This window comes from Scyliorhinus canicula, chromosome 11 (genome assembly GCF_902713615.1).
Source record: "Scyliorhinus canicula chromosome 11, sScyCan1.1, whole genome shotgun sequence".
Lineage (NCBI taxonomy): Eukaryota > Metazoa > Chordata > Chondrichthyes > Carcharhiniformes > Scyliorhinidae > Scyliorhinus > Scyliorhinus canicula.
Window position 1 is genome coordinate 104267002 of NC_052156.1, and position 24130 is coordinate 104291131.

Sequence of the window (24130 nt, forward strand, 5' to 3'; positions counted from 1 at the left end):
AGCTGCCTCAGTGTAGAAACCTTGAATTCTGTATGGCTCAGTTCGGCATTGTGCAGTAATTTGGCAGCGACCTCTGTCATAATATACACATCAGTATATAATGGTACAGACACACACTGACTGACACACTGCAAGACCAATCAACACACACAGCACAGCAGCCAATCACCAGTTAGGGTACGCTCACTATAAAGCCAGAGGGCACTTGTTTTCCCGCTCATTCGGGATGCAGCCTCTGAGAAGGACAGAGCTCGCAGCTTGTAGTACAGACCTTCACCATTTGCTAATAGTTTAGACTGGTCAGGATAGGCATAGGTCTTCAGTTTAATTTAACATGGTGTCGACCCACAGTGCAAGTATGTTCAACAGTTCCTAGCTTAGTAAAATAGTGTTGTACTATTACAAGTGTTGGTAGCCTGTCTATGTTACTGCTAAGGTAATCGCAGTCTCCACAGATCTAGAGTTCCCAACAATCAACCTCTACTTATTCCAGCGGCATTTCATAGAATTTACAGTGCAGCAGAAGGCCCTTGGAAAGAGCAATAAAGGTTTCTAATTCTGAAAAATTTGTGTTGTGTCTAGTGCTATAAACTTGCAGCTTATAAAAAGATGGAGGACCCTAAATGATATTTTTAATCATTGCAGCTTGAAGAATTGAAACACTCTCATAAGCTGGAAGTTACAAACATCAAACTAGAAGCAGCGAGAACCAAAGGGGAAGTTGAGCGTGAGAGAGATAATATGCAAAGCCAAATGAATGGTATATTTAATAATTTCTATTTGATTCACACACCACTTTTTTAAACTGTAGATTTTCTGATGGTGATATTCTAACTATCTTGCTCACTGGCATGTGGCCTTTGGCTATTTTAAAAATTCGGAAGAAACTTTGTGGGTAATCGCGACTTTGGGCAATTGTGTTGGATTAGCTGCCTTTATAACTCTCTTGATTTTCAGATTTTGAAGAAATGGGGACAGGAGAAGGAAGATAAATATAATGTGTTGGGGAACAATATAGTTCATTGAGGGCAAGGTGGGACAGGATGTAGAATTTTGGACCTGGAGATTTTTAGCCGCACAGGGTCTAAGATGGGTATTATTGTGATAATTGAAGTAAACAGTCTTAATGATGGAAAGCATCTCGTCCTGAAACCCGGCTCAAGTGAATTTTTTAACAAGGTTGCAAATGTCACATTCAACCTGAGACAGTGACCAAGCAGGAGAATAATGAATGGCATAGATTTGTGGAGGACATTTAAATCTAAGGTTGAGGTGGAATAACTTGTGACTCATTCAAAATTGGCGTCGACAGGCAATTTTAAGGCAATGGAGAGCTAGAGCTGGGTGCCATCACTATTCATATTAAAGCTAATCCAATGTCTGTTAATGAGGTGATTGAGTGGATCAAAGCGAGATCCCTGGACAATTTTGGAGATGAGTTCACAAGTAAGGGAGTCTATTGCTAATGATGCACTGGTTATAATAATAATAATATAATGTTCAATTATATAGGGCTGGAGCTAAACAATAGTTATTTCCGCTATAATTGTCATTGGTACTTTGGAGGACTTACATGGGCTAAAGCTGCAAAGGAGCTAAAGTGAAATGACCAAGATTTCAACCTGTTCAACCAATCTCTACAAATTGGAATTGTTGCTATCTATGTGGGAGGGCGGGGCGTTCTCTCTTTCTAAATAGCTCAGTTGGGTGGCTGATGAACCATTGAAAAATAGCTGTTTTTGAATTTATTTATTCTCTCTGCAGGATTGCAGTCAGATATTGAAATCCTCAGGGCCAATATTGAAAGGCACAAAGGCCTCTTGACAGAAAAGGAGAGAGAGCTAATTCGGAAAGTTCAGGCAGCTAAAGAAGAAGATTTCCAGAAACTTACAGCACTCCAAGATGAAAAGTGAGTAATTTTCCAGAAACATTTATTGCTCAATGTCTGTTTATATTTATTATTTTTTCGGTTTAAGATACAAATGGATTTTTAGTGGTTTTCTCACAATCGACCCTCTTATGAAAATACTGCCAATCCACTGAAAGTAGACCCAATTCCCAATGCATCCTTCCCAAGAACTTTAATACCGCTTTTGGAGTTGGCATAGTGGACGTATGTCTGCATCCAGTGTGCTGAACCATAAACGACCAGGTTTGTGCTATGGTTCTGCATATGCTAAATTCCTAATCTCAACCTTGCTGCAATAGACAAGGTCAAGAGGCAGCCACACTATGCTATGAGCAAGGTGGAACAGTTTATTTATTTATTTATTTATTTTAATTTAGAGCACCCAATTAATTTTTCCAAATTAAGGGGCAATTAGTGTGGCCAATCCACCTACCCTCCACATCTTTGGGTTGCGGGGGCGATCTCACACAAACACGGGGAGGATGTGTTTCGGCAGTGACCCAGAGCCGGGATCAAATCTGGGACCTTGGCGTCGTGAGGCAGCAGTGCTATCCATTGCGCCACCGTGCTGCCCCCAGGTGGATCAGTTTATATTGCCCATCTTCTCCATGTTTGGTGGGGGGACAGTCATCAGCCATCATACTAGGTGTATGGGGTGGGAGGAAAGCATTGTTTTGTACAAAGGAAAATGTTCATCGGAGTTTTAACCAACTTCTTAAGTAATAGTTATATAATAAAAAATTTTGAAGGGGGTGTACTGATGCGGTCCCACTGGTTTTGTGTTCCCTCTCTTGTACGTTGAGACCCCCGATGACGTGACGTGCCCAGTTTTACCCCATGTTGCAAACATAAATTGTTGACTTGTTCAAAGGTTAGAGCTGGAGAATAACGTCGCTGATCTGGAAAGACTGAAGGCTGAACAGGATATCGTGTTCCATGCTGAAAAGGAGCATATGGAAGAGAAGCTAAAAGCTGTTCAGTTGGCAGAGGAGGCATCCAAGAGGGAGATCCAGAACCTCAGGTTAGAACTCTGCATCACTGGTATATATTTTAAGTTATATTTTTTACAGAACTTAACTTTGGAATACTTTTGTATCTTAAATTCATGTGAAGGTGCTGTGTCCTTTTTTATACAAATATTTTTATAAAATTCTTGCCACCTTCCAGATGGAAACTATTTGCAAGATTTTCTATTTTAAGTTATGTTTTCTCAGGGAATGAGGAAGACTGATCTTTCCCACTTTAATCACCTAGCATCAAATGCTTCAATCTTTCTATTGCAGCAAAGTGTATTAATCGTTGAAAGACATCCCCTCTTTTTTTTTCATTCAAGGGATGTTGGCTTCGCTGGCTGAACCAGCATTTATTGCCCATTACTAATTCCCCATGAGGAGGCGGTGGTGAGTCGCCTGCTGGAACCTGCAGTCCCTGAGGTGTGGGTACACCCACAGTGCTGTTAGCGAGGAGGTTCCAGGATTTTGACCAGTGACAATGAAGGAATGGCGATATATTTCTAAGACAGGATGGTGAGTTGCTTGGAGAGGAACATGGGTGGTGTTGCCATGTATCTGTTGCCTTGCCCTTCTCGAATGTAGTGGTCGTGGATTTGGAAGGTGCTGTCTAAGGAGCCTTGGTGAGTTCCTGTAGTGCATCTTGTAGATGGCACACACGGCTGCCACTGTGTGCTGGTGGTGGAGGGAGGCCATGTTTGTGGATGGGGTGCCAATCAAGCGGGCTGCTTTGTGTTGGATTGTGTTGAGCTTGTTGAGTGTTGTTGGAGCTGCACTCATCCAGCCAAGTGGGGAGTATTCCATTATATTCCTGACTTGTGCCTTGTTGATGCTGGACAGGCTTTGGGGAGTCAGGAGGTGAATTACTCGCTGCAGGATTCCTAACCTTTGACCTGCTCTGGTAGTCATAGTATTTATATGGCTAGTCCAGTTCAGTTTCTGGTCAGTGGTAATCCCCAGGATGTTGATGATGGTAAATGCAATGATGTAATGCCATTGAATGTCAGTGGATGATGGTTAGATCATCTCTTGTTAGAGATTGACATTATCTGGCACTTGCGTGGCGTGAATATTACTTGCCACATGTCAGCTCAAGACTGGATTTTTTCCAGATCTTAATGCATTTGGACATGGATTGTTACAGTATCTGAGTCACGAATGGTGCTGAACATTTTACAGTCATCAATGAACATCGTCAAATGCCAATTCGGGGGAACCATAGATTTGAGCCAGGGAAATGGGATGGAAATTTTCGGAAATGGGAGGAGAAAGAAATTAGGACACTAAAAGATTTGTTTCTTGGCAGTCGTTTTGCGGGCTTGAAGGAGCTGGGAGCGAAGTATGGGCTGGATCGGGGGAAATATTTAGATACATGCAGGTTCGAGACTTTTCCAGAAAAGAGATACAGAGCCTCCCAGTAGAGTCGGCTTCCACTTGCTACAGGAGGTGCTGACGGCGGGGGACTGGAGAAAGGGTTAGTATCGGCGGTTTAAGGGGCTATTTTGGAGGAGGAGAAGGCGCCGCTAGAAGGGAATAATGCAAAGTGGGAGGAAGAGTTGGGAGAGGGTATGGAGGAGGGGTTCTGGTGTGAGGTGCTCCGGAGGGTGAACGGCTCCGCCTTGTGTGCGAGGTTGGGGCTGATACAGCTGAAGGTGGTGTATTGAGCGCATCTTACAAGGGCGAGGATGAGCCGGCTCTCTGAGGGGGTAGAAGATGTCTATGAACGTTGCGGGGGGGCCCCTGCAAACCACGTCCATATGTTTTAGTCCTGTCCAGTGCAGGAGGATTACTGAAATGTGATTTTTAGGGTAATCTCTGAACTGGTCCACGTGAAACTGGACCCAGGCCCTCGGGAGGCCGTATTCGGGGTGTCAGACCAGTCGGGGTTGGAAACGGGTGCGGAGGCAGATGTTGTAGCCTTCGCCTTGTTGATCGCCCGAAGGTGGGTCCTGTTAGGATGGAGATCAATCTCGCCACCCTGTGCCCTGGCGTGGCGGGGGGACCTGCTGGAATTCTTGACACTTGAAAAGGTCAAATTTGAACTAAGGGAAAGGATGGAGGGGTTCTACAATTCATGGGCGTTCGTTATGCACTTTCGAGAATTGGATCATATCGAACATTAGTAGGCGGGTGGGGCTGGGAAGTTTGGGGGGAGGGGGGACTGTGTGTGTTAATGGTGACTATGGGTGATTCCTGATTCCTTTTTGTCATTTGTTTCTGTTAACATGCGGGCTAATGTTTGGTGGGAGGATGGGATCGTTGTTATTGATATGGAGATTGACATTACATTCGTTACTGATTATTGTTTATTGTTGGGTGTAAATTTGGGAGAAAATATGAAAAAGGAGGGGAATAAAAGATATTTTTAAAAAATCAATGAACATCGTCTTCTGACCTGATGGAAGAAAGGTCATTGATGAAGTTCCTCTGTTTCTCACGTGAGCTGACCTCGAAGTTTGAGCTTCAAGAGAAATTTTCTCTTTTCTATTGTCTTATTACTTTGGTAATAAGCTGTGTCCATCAAACTGATCAAATACCTTTCAACCAGCAGAGAGAAACTTCCACCCTGTCAGTCTGCTCGATTTGAACACTGAGCCAGTGGATAAAAGGGCAGCATGCTACTACTTTCCTTTTGTAACTTGTATCAGAAGAACCAGTAGATCTTAACCATTCATCATTTCATTTTGAGTTGTGTAAAGAATCTCAAATAACCTGCTCTGAGTACATTATAATATGAGAACATAAGAAGTACGAGGAGTCAACCAGGCTTACTCATGTCTGCACCATCATTCAGTAAGGTCATAGTTGAATGGATGTCAACTGCATTTTCCCATCTTATCTCAATATCATTTGATTCCTTAGTGCTGAAAAGTCTTATTGATTTTGTGTCTTAATTATGTTCATTGGCTGAGCATCCACAACCCTCTGGGGTAGAGGATTTCTTTTTTTTTAATAAATATTTTATTGAGGTATTTTTGGTACAGTAACGACAACAAACTAAACAATATACATGAAACCATAAACATAGTGCAAAAGCCATTTACCTTTCGTACAGGTCCCACCCTTATTACCACCCTACTCGAACCTAAACTACTCACCCCCCCGCCGTCTGCTGACGATTAATTTTCCGCAAAGAAGTCGACAAACGGCTGCCACCTCCGGGTGAACCCTAACAGTGACCCTCTCAAGACAAACTTAATTTTCTCCATACAGAGAAAGCTCGATAGTCAGGTCTCTGACTTCGGGGGCTTTGGGTCCCTCCAAGCCAATAGTATCCGTCTCCGGGCTACCAGGGAAGCAAAGGCCAGAACATCTGCCTGTTTATCCTCCTGGATTCCCTTTGATCTTCCGACACCCCGAAAATCGCCACCTCTGGACTCAGCGCCACCCTGGTTTTTAAAACCTTGGACATGACATCCGCAAACCCATACCAAAATCCCCCGAGCTTTGGACATGTCCAAAGCATGTGGACATGGTTCGCTGGTCCTGCTGCGCATTTTGTGCACCTGTCCTCCACCCCAAAGAATCTGCTCATCCAGGCCACTGTCATGTGAGCCTGGTGAACAACCCGGTGAACAACCTTAAATTGTATCAGGCTGAGCCTGGCACATGTTGCGGACGCGTTGGCTCTACTCAACGCGTCTGCCCATAGACCATCCTCTATCTCTCCTCCCAGCTCCTCCTCCCACTTGTGCTTCAGCTCCTTGGTCTGCATCTCCTCCGACCCCATAAGTTCCTTATAGATGTCTGAGACGCTCCCCTCCCCTACCCACCCTCTGGAAATTACCCTGTCCTGAATCCCCCTCAGCGGTAGGAGCGGGAAGGTTGACACCTGTTTACAAAGGAAGTCTTGCACCTGCAGATACCTGAATTTGTTTCCCCTCACTAGCCCAAACTTTTCCTCCAACGTCCTCATACTCGGAAAGCTCCCCTCTACGAACACATCCCCCATCCTCTCAAACCCTGCTCTCCACCACATCCGGAACCCCCCCATCCATACTCCCCGGGGCAAACTGGTGATTATCACAAATTGGGCCCCAGACCGATGCTCCCACTGCTCCCACATGCCGCCTCCACTGGCCCTAACTCTCAGGGCTGCCACCACCACGGAGCTGGTGGAGTACCGTGCCGGCGGGAGCGGCAGAGGCGCAGTTACCAACGACCCCAGACTGGTGCCCTTACAAGAAGCCGCCTCCATACGCACCCATGCCGACCCCCCACCACCCACTTCCTGATCATGGCTATATTAGCCGGCCAGTAATAGTTGCTAAAATTTGGCAGCTCCAGCCCGCCCTCTCCCCGACACCGCTCAAGCATTACCTTCATTACCCGTGGGGTCTTGACCGCCCAGATGAACCCCGTGATCACTCTGTTGACCAGCTTCAAAAAGGACCACGGAATAAAGATGGCGAGACACTGAAATTCAAATAGGAATCTCGGGAGGACCGTCGTTTTCACCTTTTTGCACCCTCCCAGCCAGAGACAACGGAAGCGCGTCCCATCTCCGAAAATCGTCCTTCATTTGGTCCACTAGCCGGGCCAGATTTAATTTCTGCAGCTGGTCCCATTCCCACACGGCCTGGATGCCCAGGTACCTAAAACTTCCCCCGACTGACCTAAACGGCAGCTCTCCCAGTCTCCCCTCCTGTCCCCTCGCCTGAACCACAAACATCTCACTCTTTTCCATATTTAGCTTATACTCTGAAAACCAGCCGAATTTCCCCAGAATCTTCCTGATTTCTTCTGTCCCCTCTACTGGGCCCGAAACATACATAAGCAGATCATCCGCATAGCGTGAAACCCTGTGCTTCACCCGCCGGACCAGGCCACTCCAGCTCTCCAGCCCTCTTGAGGCTCTCAGCGCAATTGCCAATGCCTCTATAGCCAGCGCAAACAAGTGGGGAGAGGGGGCATCCCTGTCTTGTCCCCCAAGACAGTCTAAAATAGTCTGAAGTTGTCCTATTCATCCGTACACTTACCACAGGAGCCTGATACAGTAACCTGACCCAGTCAATAAAGCCCCACCCGAATCCGAACCATCCCAGTGCCTCCCACAGATAATCCCATTCTACCCGATCAAAAGCCTTTTCTGCATCCATTGCGATCACTACCTCCACCTCCCTACCTTCCGGGGTCATCATGATCACATTTAACAGCATTCTTACATTGGCTACCCTACCTATCCTTAACAAACCCCGTCTGGTCCTCCCCAATAACGTCCGGAACACAATACTCAATCCTGGAGGACAAGATTTTGGCCAGCAACGTGATATCTACATTCAACAGGGAGATCGGGGGCAGCATGGTGGTGCAATGGGGTAGCCCTGCTGCCTCACGGCGCTGAGGTCCCAGGCTCGATCCCGGCTCTGGGTCACTGTCCGTGTGGAGTTTGCACATTCTCCCCGTGTTTGCGTGGGTTTCGCCCCCACAACCCAAAGATGTGCAGGGTAGGTGGATTGGCCACGCTATAGTGCCCCTTAATTGGAAAAATTGAATTGGGTACTCTAAATTTTTTAAATAAAAAAAAAACAGGGAGATCGGCCCACACAGCTCCGGGTTCTTGTCCCGCTCAAGAATGAGCGAAATTGTTGCCAGTGACATCGGGGGCAACAACCCTCTTTCCCTTGCCTCATTGAACATCCTCAACAACACTGGCCCCAATATCCCCGAGAACTTTTTATAAAAGTCCACTGGGCACCCGTCCGGACCCGGGGCCTTACCCGCCTGCATGGCCTTCAAGCCCTCCACTATCTCTTCCAGCCCAATTGGGGCCCCCAGCCTTGCTACCCGCTCCCCATCCACCGTTGGGAAATTCAGCCCCGCCAAGAAGTGCCTCATCCCCTCCGGCCCCGTAGGGCGTTCCGACTTGTACAGACTGCTGTAGAAATCCCTAAACGCCTTATTCACCTCTACCGAATCATCAACCAGCTTCCCCTCACTGTCCTTTACTTTCCCTATCTCCCTAGCTGCCTCCCTCTTCGTAAGCTGCCGTGCAAGCATTCTGCTGGTCTTCTCTCCATGTTCATAAATCGCCCCCCTCGCCTTTCTCAGCTTTTCCACCGCCCTCCCTGTGGTCAGCAAGCTAAACTCTGCCTGCCACCTCCGCCGTTCCCTTAAAAGCTCTGCCCCTGGGGTCTCCGCTTACCTCCTTGATCTGAAGTATCTCCTTTACCAGTCGGTCTGTCTCTGCCCTGTCAACCTTCTCCCTATGTGCCCGGATCAAGATCAGCTCCCCCTGACCACCAAGTGCTTCCCAAATCATCGCTGCTGAAATTTTCCCCGTATCATTGACCTGCAGGTAGCTCTGAATGCATTTCCTCAACCACTCGCACACCCCTTCGTCCCACATCCAGCCTCCAATGCGGGCGCTGGTTAACGTCTTTGCTAACCTGCAAGTCAACCCAGTGCAGTGCATGGTCTGAGATTGTAATCACCAAATACCCCGTGTCCACTACCCCAGCCAGAAAGGCCATGCTCAAAATAAAGTAACCAATCCGGGAGTACACTTTATGCACGTGTGAGTAGAAGAACACCATCACCCTCGGCTGCCCAAATCCTCTTAGTTCCTTTGCCATTGCTGGCACCCTGCCCGTTTTCAAGCTTGACCGGTCTAAGCCCGGGTCCATAACTGTATTGAAGTCCCCTCCCATGACCAAACGGTGTGAGTCCAGGTCCGGTATCTTTCCCAGCATCTTCCTAATAAACTCCACATCATCCCAATTTGGCGCATATACATTTACTAATACCACCTGCACTCCTGGAGCTTCCCACTAACCATAATGTACCGACCTCCCACATCCAGACTGTTCTACCCGCCTCAAACACCACCCACTTATTGATCAGGATCGTGACCCCTCTAGTCTTTGAATCTAGTCCCGAGTGAAACAACTGGCTGACCCAGCCTTTCCTCAGTCTAACCTGGTGCGTTACCTGAAGTTGCGTCTCCTGCAACATTACCACATCCGCCTTCAATCCCCTAAGATGCGTGAACACACGTGCACTTTTGACCGGTCCATTAACCCTCAAACATTCCAGTTGATCAGCCTAGTTGGGGGGCTCATTGCCGCCCCCCCTCCCCCCCCCCGATCAGCCATCCCCTTTTTTAGGCCCACATCCAGCCCGTGTTCCGCGCCTCCATCGGTCCATCCCCAGGCAGCCCCCGCCCCCGACCTCTCTATCCCTCAGCCCAAGTCCCTCCCTCGTCAGCAAAACATTCACTCACCCTAGCAACAACACCCTGTAACCCAACTCCTTTCCTAAACCAAACATATGCACACCACCTACTGCGCTTCCGAGAGCTTGCTCACCCAGCTAGCTTGGTGGCCCCCATCCCCAGCGCTAGATAGTCTCCCAACTATTGTTCCCTCCCCACCACCCCGCTCCCCGCACATACAAACAAACTCCAATATCAAACAATCCCCACACAACTGCCCAATAGTAAAACACCACAATCAAAACAAGCACAGGTCTGCATCACCCCCCAACAGTGTAAATGTTAACCGTAACTCACTCAGCTCTACTGCTGGTTCCAAATCAATGCAAACGGCATAACAAACATCTTCCATAAAACACAAAGCGAGAAACATTTTACAAAAACAAAAACATGAACATTGCAGCCAAGTTCAAAAGTTCTTAGTCCACCACCAGTCCTTTCTTTTTCGCAAAGTCCAACGCATCCTCAGGTGACTCGAAGTAGAAGTGCTGATCCTCATGCGTGACTCAGAGACGGGCTGCGTATAACAGTCCAAACTTCACCTTTTTCTGGAAAAGGATCGCCCTGATCTGGTTGAAGCTCCGTGTCTGCTTGGCCCACTGTAGCATACACTGTAGCATACCGGGGGGGGGGGGGCTCCCATTCGCGGATTGCTAACGAGTGCTCTGTGAGCCCTATCTACCTCCAAGGGCCGGGCGAATGCCCCATCCCCCAGTAGCTTCTCAAACATTTCTGCGATGTATGCCCCAGCGTCCGTTCCTTCGGACCCCTCCGGAAGCCCGATAATTCTTAGGTTCTGCTGGCGGGACCTACTCTCTAGGTCCTCCTCCTTCTCCAGAAGCTTCTGCTGGTCCCTCAGCATCCCCACCTCCAGCTACGCCGCAGTCTGATGCTCCTCCTGCTCAGCCAGCGTCTTCTCCACCTTCTGGATCGCCCGATCTTGGGCGTCGAATCTGAGCTCCAGCCGCTCAATCGACTCTTTTATCGGGTCCAAGCAGTTCCGTTTCTGCATTGCAAAGCCTTCCTGAATGACTTGCATCAGGTGCTTCATAGACTGCTGGGTCGACAAGCCAGAGGTCTGACCCTCCGCCATGCTGTTTTTAGTTGCAGCTACAGCCCAAATCTTCTCTATCTTTTTGTTTCTGCCCTTACGAACACTTCTAGTCCTTTTCTCCATGTACCGAAGTGGGAATTCAGTAGACAATTGCCACTAACATCCGTTTTACAATTCAAGTCCGTTAGAAAATCAGGGGATAAGGTCCAAAATGCGACCAGAGCGGAAGCCACCAAATGTGCAGCTTGCTCCTTCATAGCCGCCACTGGAAGTCTGGGATAGAGGATTTCAAAGATTCTTAACTCTCCATGAATGTCAGGTGTATTGGGCTAGATTCTCCACCCCTCGACGCATTTGGCATCGGGGTGACGAATCCGTTTTGGAGCCAAAATCGGGAGCGTCGCCGGTTTTAAAATTCTCTGCCCCCTGAAAAGTGGTGTACTCGAGGAGTACACCGGGCCAAGTATCCACTGCCTCAGGCCATTGCCTGATGCCTGCCCCACAATGCTCCATCCCCGACCGGCCGAATTCCGACGGTGTGGGACTCTCTCGGTCCCAGCCGTTTGGCAACCTCGTGAGGTGGCTGCGGACTCAGTCCAGGGCCGTCACAGTCGGGGGAGAGCCGATCAACAGGCAGGAGGGGCTTCATGCGGGGCTGGGGCAATGTGGATGGGCGGTCGGGGGGGTGCGAGTGGACGAAGTGGGGCACTATTTTACCGGTCCAGGTCTGCAGGCTGAGTCCGTCATGGGGCATGGCACGGCCGCTGCAGGCTGCCGTGTGCACATGCACGGCTTCTGACCCGTAAGTGCTGGGACCATATCGGCAGGTAGAGCTGCGATCTCTAAAACGGCTCCCTGCTAGCCCCCCAGCAAAACGGAGAATCTGTGGCCATTTGATGCCAGTTTTCCTGACGTAAAAGACCAGTTTTCATGACAGCGTGAGGACTTAGTCTCCCAAAATGGAGAATCCAGCCCATTGTATTTGAGCTAAATCCATTGCATTATTTTTATTATGAGAAGCTGGAGAATATCTTTGTTTTCTAGGTTGGAGAGAACAGACCCTGATAGTGCTTTGTGGTACAGCTAGATGCTAAACTAGTTGTTGTTAAAACACCCTAGGCTAGTGCACGGGCAATTCCAGCCCCGCCTGTCTCAGAGTCGCAACACAAGTGAATTAACCAGTACTTTTGAGGAAAATACCCTTGGCTGCCTAATAATTACAGTCACCAGATTTGTAAATGTAAACATAATTACTGTTTATTTATAACAAGAACTATAATGAAATATGTATCAAATACAAATGGTTAACTATTATCTAATTCCTAATTCCCCACTTTAACTTCCCCCCCACCCTCTACAATCATACACACACACACAAGACAGACAAACCACAGAGGAGAAGAAAGGGGTAAAAAAAAACATACAAGTAAAAGGAAAAAAAAGAGTCTTTTTTTCAGATAGTGGTTTCCCTTACTTTCCTTCCATCTTTGCTTTCAGTCCATGGTTTGTATTCAGGCCTCTGTAGTTTCAGAAATAGAGCACTGACAGGCTTTCTGGAGAGAGATGGCAGGGTGTGGTCTTTGGTTGCAGCCTGTAATGGTTTTCCTGTAGATAGATTCATTCAGGTTCTCTTCAGTTTCAGAAATACAGCAACTCACAGCCTTGCTGGAGAGAGAGAGGAGAAGAGAGAAAGGTTCTCTCCCCTGAGTATCCAGGATGGAAACTGAAACTCCTTGGGACTCTGAAAATCATTCCACTGGTATAGGATCCAAATACCACCTGTTACAGGGCAGAGTAAAGGGAAAATAATTGGGTAAATTGGTAACTGCAGAGATGTTTTGATGAATGGAGGGTCAAAGTCTGGATAGTTCAGAACTTAAAAGTTCAGTTGCAAGTGAATTGGGTGAGAGTTTTTTTCTGTGGGATGGACAGGTTGGGAAGTCGATTGAGAGAAAAATGTCAGTGTAGAGGGGAGAGCCAAACTGGGAAGTGGACAAAATTTGTCTGTATCCATAATTGAGACAATGGGAGTGTGTCAAGGGGTGGAGGTATTTAGATAGAAGGAGTCATGAAGGGAGGATAAGAGGGCAGTGAACTCAGGAGAGATGACAGATGAGATGGAAGTTGGAATCGTTGAGGATAGGAAGTGTTTGGTAGAGAGGCTAAGGGAGGGGAGGAGTAAAGATATCTTGGTGAAAAACTCAACATGGTACTTGCATGGTTGGTAGATACTGAGGCTTTTAAAGGACAGATGAAAGAGGTGGAACAAGGTGAGATGCTTAAAGAAGGAGAACAGAGGGCAGCATGGTGGCCTAGTGGTTAGCACAACCGCCTCACGGCGCTGAGGTCCCAGGTTCGATCCCGGCTCTGGGTCACTGTCCGTGTGGAGTTTGCACATTCTCCCCGTGTCTGCGTGGGTTTCGCCCCCACAACCCAAAAATGTGCAGAGTAGGTGGATTGGCCACACTAAATTGCCCCTTAATTGGAAAAAATAATTGGGTAATCTAAATTTATAAAAAAAAAGAAGGAGAACATGCCAAAAGAGCAGGGGTACACCTCAAGATGCAGCCTCAAGCTTTTATGGTGGACAACTGTTTTGCAGTTAGCTGCACCTCATAAAGCACTATCTCCACTACCTGGAATATAAAGGATATTCCTCAACTTTCCTTCTCAACAAATAAAGTGACCTGTTGTGCTTTTGATTAAAGAACCTGCATAGAAAGAACTTTTCTAGTGCATTATAAATTTTGGTCCTGATTTGCTGCTTTGTGTTACAGATCAAAACTTCAACATCAAGCGCTTCAAACTGAAGAATTTGAAAAAGAGAAGAATGACAGTGCAGAGTTAAGACAGGTACCTCACTAAATCACTGGATAATCCTCTTGATTTGATTCGATTACTGCAGAGACATCCCAAAGTGGGAAAGTTATGGATTGGGAAGAATTCTGGCAGTGTAACACACATTTATCCATCCCACTCGAATGTTGGTTATGGAGTCGATTTATAACAACATTTTGCAGAATTTGATTTTAGAATCCTTGCTCGTTCTCTCCAATAGCTGCTGAAGACTTGAGAAATTACTTATGCTGTTACAATTTCTGATCACTTACTTTTCAATTACAGTAATGCATGCTACTAATAATAATCTTTAATGTCGCAAGTAGGCTTACCTTAACACTGCAATGGGCCCCAAGTCGCCACATTCCGCAGACAGTGACCCAAGCCGGGAATCAAACCCGGGACCCTGGCGCTGTGAAGCCACAGTGCTAACCACTATGCTTTTGTGCTGCCCCATTCTCAATGCATTCTTTGAAGTTTGTATGCAATATTTCTTGTTGAGACTTCTCTAGAAAAATTATTCGTTATTATTATAAATAATTTTTATTGAAATTTTTACAAAATACAAAATATAAACATCTTAACTCTATTAACGTACAACCGCGGTAACACCCCATAAACAATGCCCCCCAGCTTCAAGAGCAACTTCAAACAAAGGAAGAAACAACAACAAAGAAAAAGAGAAAAGAAAAAAAACAAACAAAGGAGAGAGATAGCACCCTCCACAAACCCTTGTGCACAGTTTCTCCCTCCCCCCAATCCTTACCCCCCCCCCCCCCCCCCCCCCCCCCCCCGGGTTGCTGCTGCTGTCGGCCTGTTTCCCTACCGTTCCGCCAGGAAGTCCAAAAAGGGCTGCCACCGCCTGAAAAACCCTTGTACTGATCCCCTCAGGGCAAATTTCACCCTCTCCAATTTAATGAACCCCGCCATATCCGAGATCCAGGCCTCCACGCTTGGGGGCCTCGCATCCTTCCATTGGAGCAAGATCCTCCGCCGGGCTACTAGGGACGCAAAGGCCAGGACCTCGGCCTCTATCGCCTCCTGCACTCCCGGCTCCACTGCAACCCCAAAATTGCGAGTCTCCAGCCTGGCTCGACCCTGGATCCCACCACCCTCGACACCGTCTTTGCTACCCCCTTCCAAAACTCCCCCAACGCTGGGCACGCCCAAAACATATGGGCGTGGTTCACTGGGCTCCCCGAGCACCTAGCACACCTGTCCTCGCCCCCGAAAAACCTACTCATCCTTGTCCCAGTCATGTGGGCCCTATGCAGCATCTTGAACTGTATGAGGCTAAGCCTCGCACAGGAAGAGGAGGAATTCACTCTCTCCAGGGCATCCGCCCACGTCCCCTCCTCAAGCTCCTCCCCCAGCTCCTCTTCCCACTTCCCCTTCAGTTCCTCCACCGAGGCCTCGTCTACCTCCTGCATTACCCGGTATATGTCCGAGATCCTCCCTCCTCCGACCCACACCCCCGAGAGCACCCTATCCCGCACCTCTCGTGGGGGCACCTGCTGCCTGGCAAACGCCCTCACCTGGATGTACCTAAACATGTTCTCCGGGGGGAGCCCAAACTTCCCCTCTAACTCCCCCAAGCTCGCGAACCTCCCGTCCACAAACAGGTCCCTCAACCTCCTAATCCCTGCCCATTGCCAGCCCAGAAATCCGCCATCAATGCTCCCTGGGGCGAACCGATGGTTCCCCCGTATCGGGGCCTACATCGAGCCCCCCATTTCTCCCCTGTGCCGCCTCCATTGCCCCCAAATTTTGAGGGTAGCCGCCACCACCGGGCTCGTGGTGTACCTCGTTGGAGGGAGTGGCAACGGCGCCGTTACTAGCGCTTCCAGGCTCGTGCCCACACAAGACGCCGCCTCCATCCTCTTCCACGCTGCCCCCTCCTCGTCCATTACCCACTTACGCACCATCGCTGCGTTGGCCGCCCAGTAGTACCCACAGAGGTTGGGCAACGCCAGCCCCCCCCTATCCATACCTCGTTCCAGGAACACTCTTCGAACCCTTGGAGTCCCATGCGCCCACTCAAAACCCGTGATACTGCTGTTGACCCTCCTGAAAAAGGCCTTTGGGATAAAGATGGGGAGGCACTGGAACAAGAACAAAAACCTCGGGAGCACCGTCATCTTAACGGACTGCACCCTCCCCGCCAGTGACAGCGGTAACATATCCCACCTCTTAAACTCCTCCACCAACCTTGTGAGGTTGAGCTTGTGCAGGGCCCCCCAACTCCCAGCCACCTGGACCCCTAGGTACCTGAAGCTCTTCCCTGCCTGCTTCAGTGGGAGCCTACCAATCCCCTCCTCTTGATCCCCCGGATGCACCACAAACACCTCGCTCTTGCCTAGGTTCAGCTTATACCCCGAGAAACCCCCGAATTCCCCAAGGATCCTCATCACCTCCGGCATCCCCCCCACCGGGTCCGTCACATACAGCAGCAGGTCGTCCGCGTACAGTGACACTCGATGCTCCTCCCCACCCCGCACCATGCCCCTCCAGTCCCCTGACTCCCTCAATGCCATGGCCAGGGGCTCAATTGCCAACGCGAAGAGCAAGGGGGACAGGGGGCACCCCTGTCTCATCCCCCGATGCAGCCGAAAGTACTCCGACCTTCTCCTATTCGTGGCTACACTCGTAGAGCAGCCTCACCCACCGAATAAACCCCTCCCCAAACCCAAACCTCTCCAACACCTCCCACAAGTACTCCCACTCCACCCTATCGAAGGCCTTCTCCGCGTCCAACGCCACCACTATCTCCGCCTCCCCTTCCACCGCCGGCATCATAATGACATTGAGGAGTAGAAAAATTATTTGTAATATGTTGCATTTTTTGATGAAACATCTCTTGAATATCGAGCAATCCCATATTGCTCAAAGAAGAATTGAATCGTAAACATTGGGCTGCATTCTCCGGTTTACAGCCACGTGTTTCATAGCGGTGGATCTTCCCGCCTCTTGTCAATGGGATTTCCCATTGTAACGATCCCAGACAGGGCCGTGCTGTCGGCGGGAAAATTGAACCGCAATGACCGGACAATTCCAGCCATTTTCTCTGAACTGATTTAATTTAAAATTAAAATTCATTTCAGCTGATTTTTATTTTTCCCCCAAAGCAAATTGGTGAATTGCAGATGCAGATTAGCGCTACAACACAGTCGAAGGATGATTTAGTGGAGAACAATAACAAACTGCGAGAAATGCTGGAGTGTTTAAAAGAGGAAACACGGAATGCAAGATGCCAAGCTGAGCGAGCACAGAAGGATGCTGAAAAGTAAGCAGCTTTGTTAGCAGAACTTTAACTGTTAAGTTCCACATGTGATATTCTTCCCTGTTTTGTGTAGTGAATATGGAACTGAAGACTTCTGTATGGAAAGTCTTTTTTGTAGGTTCAAAGCTGAAGCCAGGTGCAGCAGTGAATAAATGTGGTGGCGTTTTCTGGACTGTATGAAGGCGATCATTTTAGTGCACTCTGCAACTCAATTACATCTTTGGCTTAGGCACTGACTATGATAAATTGGATTAGGATAATGGATGCAATTTAATTACTGCATATAGTTTAATTGTTTGGAATATAATCACAATACGAATTACCCTACTTGAGAAGAGTGATTTGCTTTGTCCCCAAAGCTTGTCTGAAGTATGAAGAGCTTTAAGGAAGAGGGCAGCACGGTGGCTCAGTGGATAGCACTGCTGCCTCACAGCGTCAAGGTCCCAGGTTTGATCCCGGCTCTGGGTCACTGTCCGTGTGGAGTTTGCACATTCTCCCCGTGTTTGCGTGGGTTTCACCCCCACAACCCAAAGATGTGCAGGGTAGGTGGATTGGCCACACTAAATTGCCCCTTAATTGGAAAAAATGAATTGGGCACTCTAAATTTATATTTAAAAAAAAAAGAGCTTTATGGAAGTACACTTCTGGGAAAGTATGGTAACGTGGAATTTGAAAGAGGTTTAACAATGTGATCCTTCATTTTCTTTAAGATCCACATGTGATTGCAGGTAAAAATCTGACATTTTTTAGTACCAATTTAATTGTGCCATTGCATAGTGTGCACACGCATCAGTCACTGAGCTAACAAGGTGGGGGGGAGTCAATAAGAATGCAGAGTTCCTTGTATATGGGGCTTGAATGGGGAACACATGGCCGAGGACACACATAGCCTGGTTTTGTACAGCGGCGAGCTCTGCTCGCCGGAATTCCCCAGTGTAGTGAGAGATCAGTAAGTGGCGTATCTATTTCGGAGGCCCCCAAAACAATCCCTGACACCCACCCCAGCTCGAACACACTATGGAAGGATTCACCTATCCCTACCACCGACACCAGGCAACCCGGCCTGATCGTGCATGCACAAAAAATGCCAGCTTGGCACCTTGGCAGTGCCAGTCTGGCAGTGCCCTTACCAGCTGGCAGTGTCAACTGGGCATCTTGGCAGTGCCAGGCTGGCACCCATGTGGCACTTCCAAGGTGCGAGTCTGGCACTGCCAGTGTGCCCAGGTGACAGTGCCAGGCTTGCACCAGCAGTGCCAGGGCACCACAATGCCCAAAGGGCATACAGCTGGGGGCCTCCGATACCTTGGGAAACCCCATACGAGTGCTGTTCCATCTGGTCTCTGTGGGGACCAGTGCTCAACGTCGCTCGCCCAAGGTCTCTGAGGCGAAGGGTTGAATCCCAAAATCTCTGGTTCCTTGGGAATCTGCACATTAAGATGGAGATTTTCCAAAAAGTGATCCCGCCCTCAATGGGCAGAATTTACATCTCAAAGTCTCGCGAGATCACGTTGGATTGCGCGAGGCTCGCGATCGGGGGCCACCAATCGGCGGGCGTGAGCGATCTGGCGGGGGGGCCTATATTGTTGGGGCTGGCCCACAGTGTGTGTCCGCCATGTTGCGCGGGGCCGCCGCCGGCAGTGGAGGGCCCCTGTATCGGCGGCCAGAGCTGCGAAGACTACTCCGGGGCCTTTTCATGGAGAAAGTCCAGAGTGATTCGCGCATGTTTTCTCGCAGGCGTGGGAACATAACCCCATTATCAGAGAATTCTGACCCTAGTTTAAGGATATTTTTCAGTTTGCTGATGGTAGGTTCTCCTGAGTAACGCTGGAAATTAGAGCCACATGAAAAGCATGTAGATTATGATGACTTCTGTAGGACTGGAAATAACATTTTGAACATTTTAGAATTTGCCTGCACAAATGTGGTCAGTATTTTATGTAGAAAGAAGGGCTTCTGTTTATCGAGCAATTTTCATCATCTCAGGATGTCCCAAAGTTTAGCTTCCAGCCAATAGTGTAGTTGTTACTGTAACGCTGTGGATAACTAATGGAAATGTTCATTGCCGGCAAATTAAGGTGCTTAAAAGGTCAACCTTAAAAATAGGTGGTGGGGGGAGAGCAGGGTTACAACGTTGGGCTTCAGTGGACTACTTCCCTCCTCCATGTTGTCGAGTTGCCAGCTGTTTTTTTTAAAAGGTGCACGCATAAACACCATTGGCTATCGTCTTTCACTTCTGTTTTTCGGTGATTGCACTTCAGCTGCAGAATCCGTTTAGCGGTGCACAAGTAGCATTCAGAGTTGCAAATTTTGGAGCTTCTCATATTTTTACGCACACTATTATGTTAAAAAGGTTGTGAGAGCCTAACAACCTAAATCAGTGAAGCTTCAACTTATTTTGGTTTCAGAAAACAACAAAATAACTGACCGAAAGGAAAGTTTTAAATTTATGCAGTGGCATAATGTTCTTCTTTTTTACCATTACATCAAACCCACCTGGTAATTTTAAACTTTATTCACTCACTCTTATTTTTAACCAATGGAAAGTAATATGCTGCTAACCATAATTTATTTTTGGCACTTTATGTCAAAGGGAAACATCTATAATGGCCACTCGTAACTTGAACTGCAATGATGATAAAACATTTTAAAATATTGTATGTTTAATTAAAGTGTTTTTCTTCCAGATGAACGATTAACTGTCAGTTTACAGGGATGTAAAACACTCCCGGCACTATTTTGAAGAAAGGCAGAGGGTTATTCCCTGAGCCCTGGCCTCAATCGATACCAAAACTGCCAAATTCAGTCATTTTTACATGACCAATTGTAGGTACTTGGTGTAAGCAAACTGGCTGCTGCATTTCTTACATTGCACTACTCACTACACTTCAAAGTTCTTTCTTCATTGGCTGAAAAATGCTTTGGGACAGCCTGTGACCGTGAACAATGCCAAATAAATGGAAAGAAAATTTGTTAACAAAACAATAGCAACAAACCAGTTTCTTAGTCCAGCTGGCGTTCTTTAAAGCTTTTCTTTGTAAACATTTGTTTTGTATAGTAACCCTTCAAGACAGTTGGATCATCTATGTTTTCTTTTGCACAGATTGGTAGAAGACAGGCGCATAGAGTGGGCAGAAGAAAGACATGAGTTGCAGAACCGTAATGCAGAGCTGGAGGAGAAGTACTGCCAGGGCAAAGACCGTCTGCAACGTGCTGCTTTAGCTCAAAAGAAGGTCTTGCACATTCCTTTAATCAACCACAAATTTGTGTGAAATCCAATCTTATCACAGAAATTCTATACCTTCTTGCTTCTGTTTTTACAGAGGAAAACACTGAATGAAAGTAAGCAGAAAAGATTACAGGAGAAAGTACAACTGCTGGAAGCAAAGAAAGAAGAGCTCGAAATAGAGAAACACGCATACAAGTAAGTTAGGATGAAATTCTCCCAACCAGTATTTGATGGCAGGCAGGCACGGTGAATCTGGCGGGAACCAAAAAGTAAAATCCCATTGCAATTCTCCCAATGGCGGGTTCAAGGCGGATCTGTCTTAACACTGGTAACTGGAGCTATTTGCATCTCATGTATGCTCATTAAAACAGCTGCCCGGTGGCATTCCTTTCGATCTTTCAATCCTGCATCTTGACAGCGGGAATTTACTTTGGCATCAAACCCGATTGCTAATGAGTGGCATGCACAAGGCGGTCCACAATTCGCCAGAGACGTTGAGGTGAGTGCAACACTACCATCGTGCTGCACTGCTTCTGATCCGCTGTTCACCATTCTGAAAGACCAGTTCCTGTCTCCATATCCGTGCTGAGCTAGTCTTCATGGACAGCACCATACTGCTGGACCTATGGATCCTCCTGTGTCACCGAGTCAGATCAGTAGGGTTGGGTAGTACAGTGGTCTCCTCCACCCCTGTGCCACACACCAGTGTCGTATCCGGACAGGACGGTGTTGCGGGACACAAGGTCCGAAGTTCGACCAGGGATGGAGTGCAAGGTGAGGCCGAAGTATGGCCCAACAAAGACGAGGGGAGCAATGTGGAAAGAGGGTTGTGCAAGGGGGAAGGAAGGGTGAGGGCTCAAGATGGCAGGCAGAGGGCAAGGAAGTGGATGAAGAAGATGAACAATGGAAGGCAGAGGGCAGACCAAGGGGAGTGAAACTGGTTCCTGACAAGGTTGCATGAAAAGTTCACAAACAAGGGGGTCAAGTGATACCGCATTGTTTACTGAAAGGGGATGGATGAAGACTCTAGATGGGGTGGGTAGAGGTCCAAGTGGGGCATGGGCACCTCGCAGGTGATGGGCACGGGGGGGGGAAGGATTGTTGAATCAAGGAACCGGCTTCTTGAGGCTGCCAGCCTTTTCCCTCTGAGTTTGTTGACATCCTGTACAGTCTGGTGAAGATAGGTGGGTTGGAGAGAGATATATGTGTGTGCTGGACTGGTGTTTAATATGGCATGGGGTCCTTCAAACGTATCAGCTGAGGGTTGGCAGACGAATCAGCTACCGGTCTGCCAGCAGTGTCACCTGTGAATAATTAATGAGGTTCAAAGCGCAGATTCTGGCATGGGATCCCACTATTTCTAGTTGGCGGGGCAGGCACAGCAGGTGCCATCTGCAACCGCATTATGGGAGAATTCTGTCTTTAGTTTTTCAATGTTGATTTCCATTTGAGTTAAGCAACGGTATTCCATTGAGACATAGGAACAGGTAGAGGCAGTTTTGAACTTACTTCATCACCCAATCAGATCTAGCTGATCTGCAGTTCAACCTGCTCACCTACCTTCACTCCATATTCTTTAATGTACTTTCTCAACAAAAATATATCCAAGTCTTGAAAGCCCCAGCATCTACAGCCTTTTAGGAATAGTATTCCATTTTTTCACTCAATGTTTTGTGAAAAAGTCCTTGTGATTTGGCTCCAGAATGGTCTAGCTCTAATTTTAAGATTCACCCATGAAAGTGTATTAACCTTTATAAAATTCTTTCAACATTCAACAAGGATTGTCACAGTGGTTAGCACTGCTGCCTCAATGCCAAGGGCCTGGGTTCGACTCCGACCTCGGGTGACTGACTTGTACTTTCTACCCGTGTCTGCGTGGGTTTCCTCCGGGTGCTCCGGTTTCCTCCCACAGTCCAAAGATGTGCAGGTTAGGTGGATTGGCCATGATAAAATTACCCCTTATTGTCCAGGGATGTCAAGGTTAGGTAGGGTTCCAGGAATTGGGTGGGGGAGTGGGCATAGCTGGGGTGGTCTTTCAGAGGGTTGGTACAGACTCGATGGGCCGAATGGCCTCCTTCTGCACTGTAGAGATTCAATGATTTGTAAATACCTCGATTAGATCACCCATCAGACTTCTATATTTTGAAGCTCTGGTGCCCATTCTACTTTTATATATTTAATACTTTGTGTCACTCAGATAGATTTAATAGTTTGGCTACACAACCCGCACAACCAGAAATGAGATTCTCAGGAAAGATTCAGGTTCCCAGTTCCTCAGTATGCTTCTGTTTCCAGCTCAGATTCTCTCACCCAGCGACCATAGCTCGCTGCTCAAAGTCAAAAGACTATTGGATTATTTTTAAAAGAGGAAGAGGCAGAAGGTGGGTTGTGGTATATGAAGGGTACCATTGTTGAGTGTTTCACCTGTAGAGGAAGTGAGCGAAAGGTGTAAATGAACCTGTGGGGGTGAGGTGGCAAAAAGTGGTGTTGGAAAAGGTTTGGATTTGAGACTGAAAACTCAGCTCATTGTCAAACACTGCTGAGGATCTGCACTGTTGGCTTCAGCTTGCACAGTCAGCCTCAGAGCTAGTGTCAGTTTGTGCTTTAGGAAGTTTATGTATTGCTGAACAGGAAGCCGGTAGTATAACAGTAACCCTGGAGTTAATGGTGGTTAAAGCGTGAATAAAGTTTGTTGCTGTCATTACACATGTAGAAACCAAACTTATTCTTGTGGATGATCATCTGCTGTAGCATTTACATAATGCATAGGGTCGCACTGACGAAAGATCAGTGGAGGTACTGTTGTGGCTAGGGTAGGGGGAAAATTAAAGGCTTTTCATTTTTTTTTACAGTACCCAATTAATTTTTTCCAATTAAGAGGGAATTTAGTGTTACCAATCCACCTAATTTGGGGGAATAAAAGACAGATTACAAAACGCATCGGTGACATTCAAGGGTGAACATATGCCGATGAATTAAAGTTAGTTTTCTATGGGTTGGAAACAATGTCAAAAGTTATGAAGAGATTCGCAGTATCAATAAGAATGAAAGAGAGTTAAAGTAACGTGTAATTAGGATCTGGATTGAAAGGAGTGAACAGAAATGGGGAAATGTAATGGAATATGTGCCATAAATTAGTTTGCTTGCTTGATGGGGGAGGAGTGAAAGTCTAAAGAATTTGAAATGCATTTGGGTTGGAGGTCGATGGGAGGGAGAAAGGAGAGGAACCTAGGTGTACATGTGCATAAATCATGAGAGTACATGAGTACATGAGAGCATAGTTAATAAAGCATATAGGGCAGGATTCTCTGATTGCCAACGCCAAAATCGCGATTGGCCGGAGAATCCGTTTCTACGCCGAAATTGGGGGCGGCGCCATTTTTCAGATGCTCCATCCCCTCAAAAATGGCATAATCGGTGAGTACGCTGCCAGCCGTTGGGATGGCCTCGGCCGTCATCTGAGGCTCTCTCCGATGTTCCACCCCCGATGGGCCGACTTCCTGATGGTATCGGTCACGTTTCCTCCCAGTTTTTGGGAACCTTGCATGGCGGCTGCAAACTGTGTCCAGCACCGGCACAGTACGGAGGGGGGGGGGGGGG

At 47.6% G+C, this 24130-nt stretch overlaps 1 protein-coding gene across 7 annotated transcripts in view; it reads left to right on the plus strand.

Moving 5' to 3' along the window:
• cep83 (centrosomal protein 83) overlaps window positions 1–24130 on the plus strand; it is a 126764-nt gene that overhangs the window by 85021 nt on the left and 17613 nt on the right. For all 7 annotated transcript variants that reach the window (XM_038810950.1, XM_038810947.1, XM_038810948.1 and 4 more), the window contains exons 8-14: window positions 646–760; window positions 1765–1909; window positions 2781–2930; window positions 13964–14039; window positions 17150–17307; window positions 20405–20534; window positions 20625–20725. In XM_038810950.1, the coding sequence (XP_038666878.1) occupies window positions 646–760; window positions 1765–1909; window positions 2781–2930; window positions 13964–14039; window positions 17150–17307; window positions 20405–20534; window positions 20625–20725 (875 nt within the window). The remainder of the gene's footprint in view (window positions 1–645; window positions 761–1764; window positions 1910–2780; window positions 2931–13963; window positions 14040–17149; window positions 17308–20404; window positions 20535–20624; window positions 20726–24130) is intronic.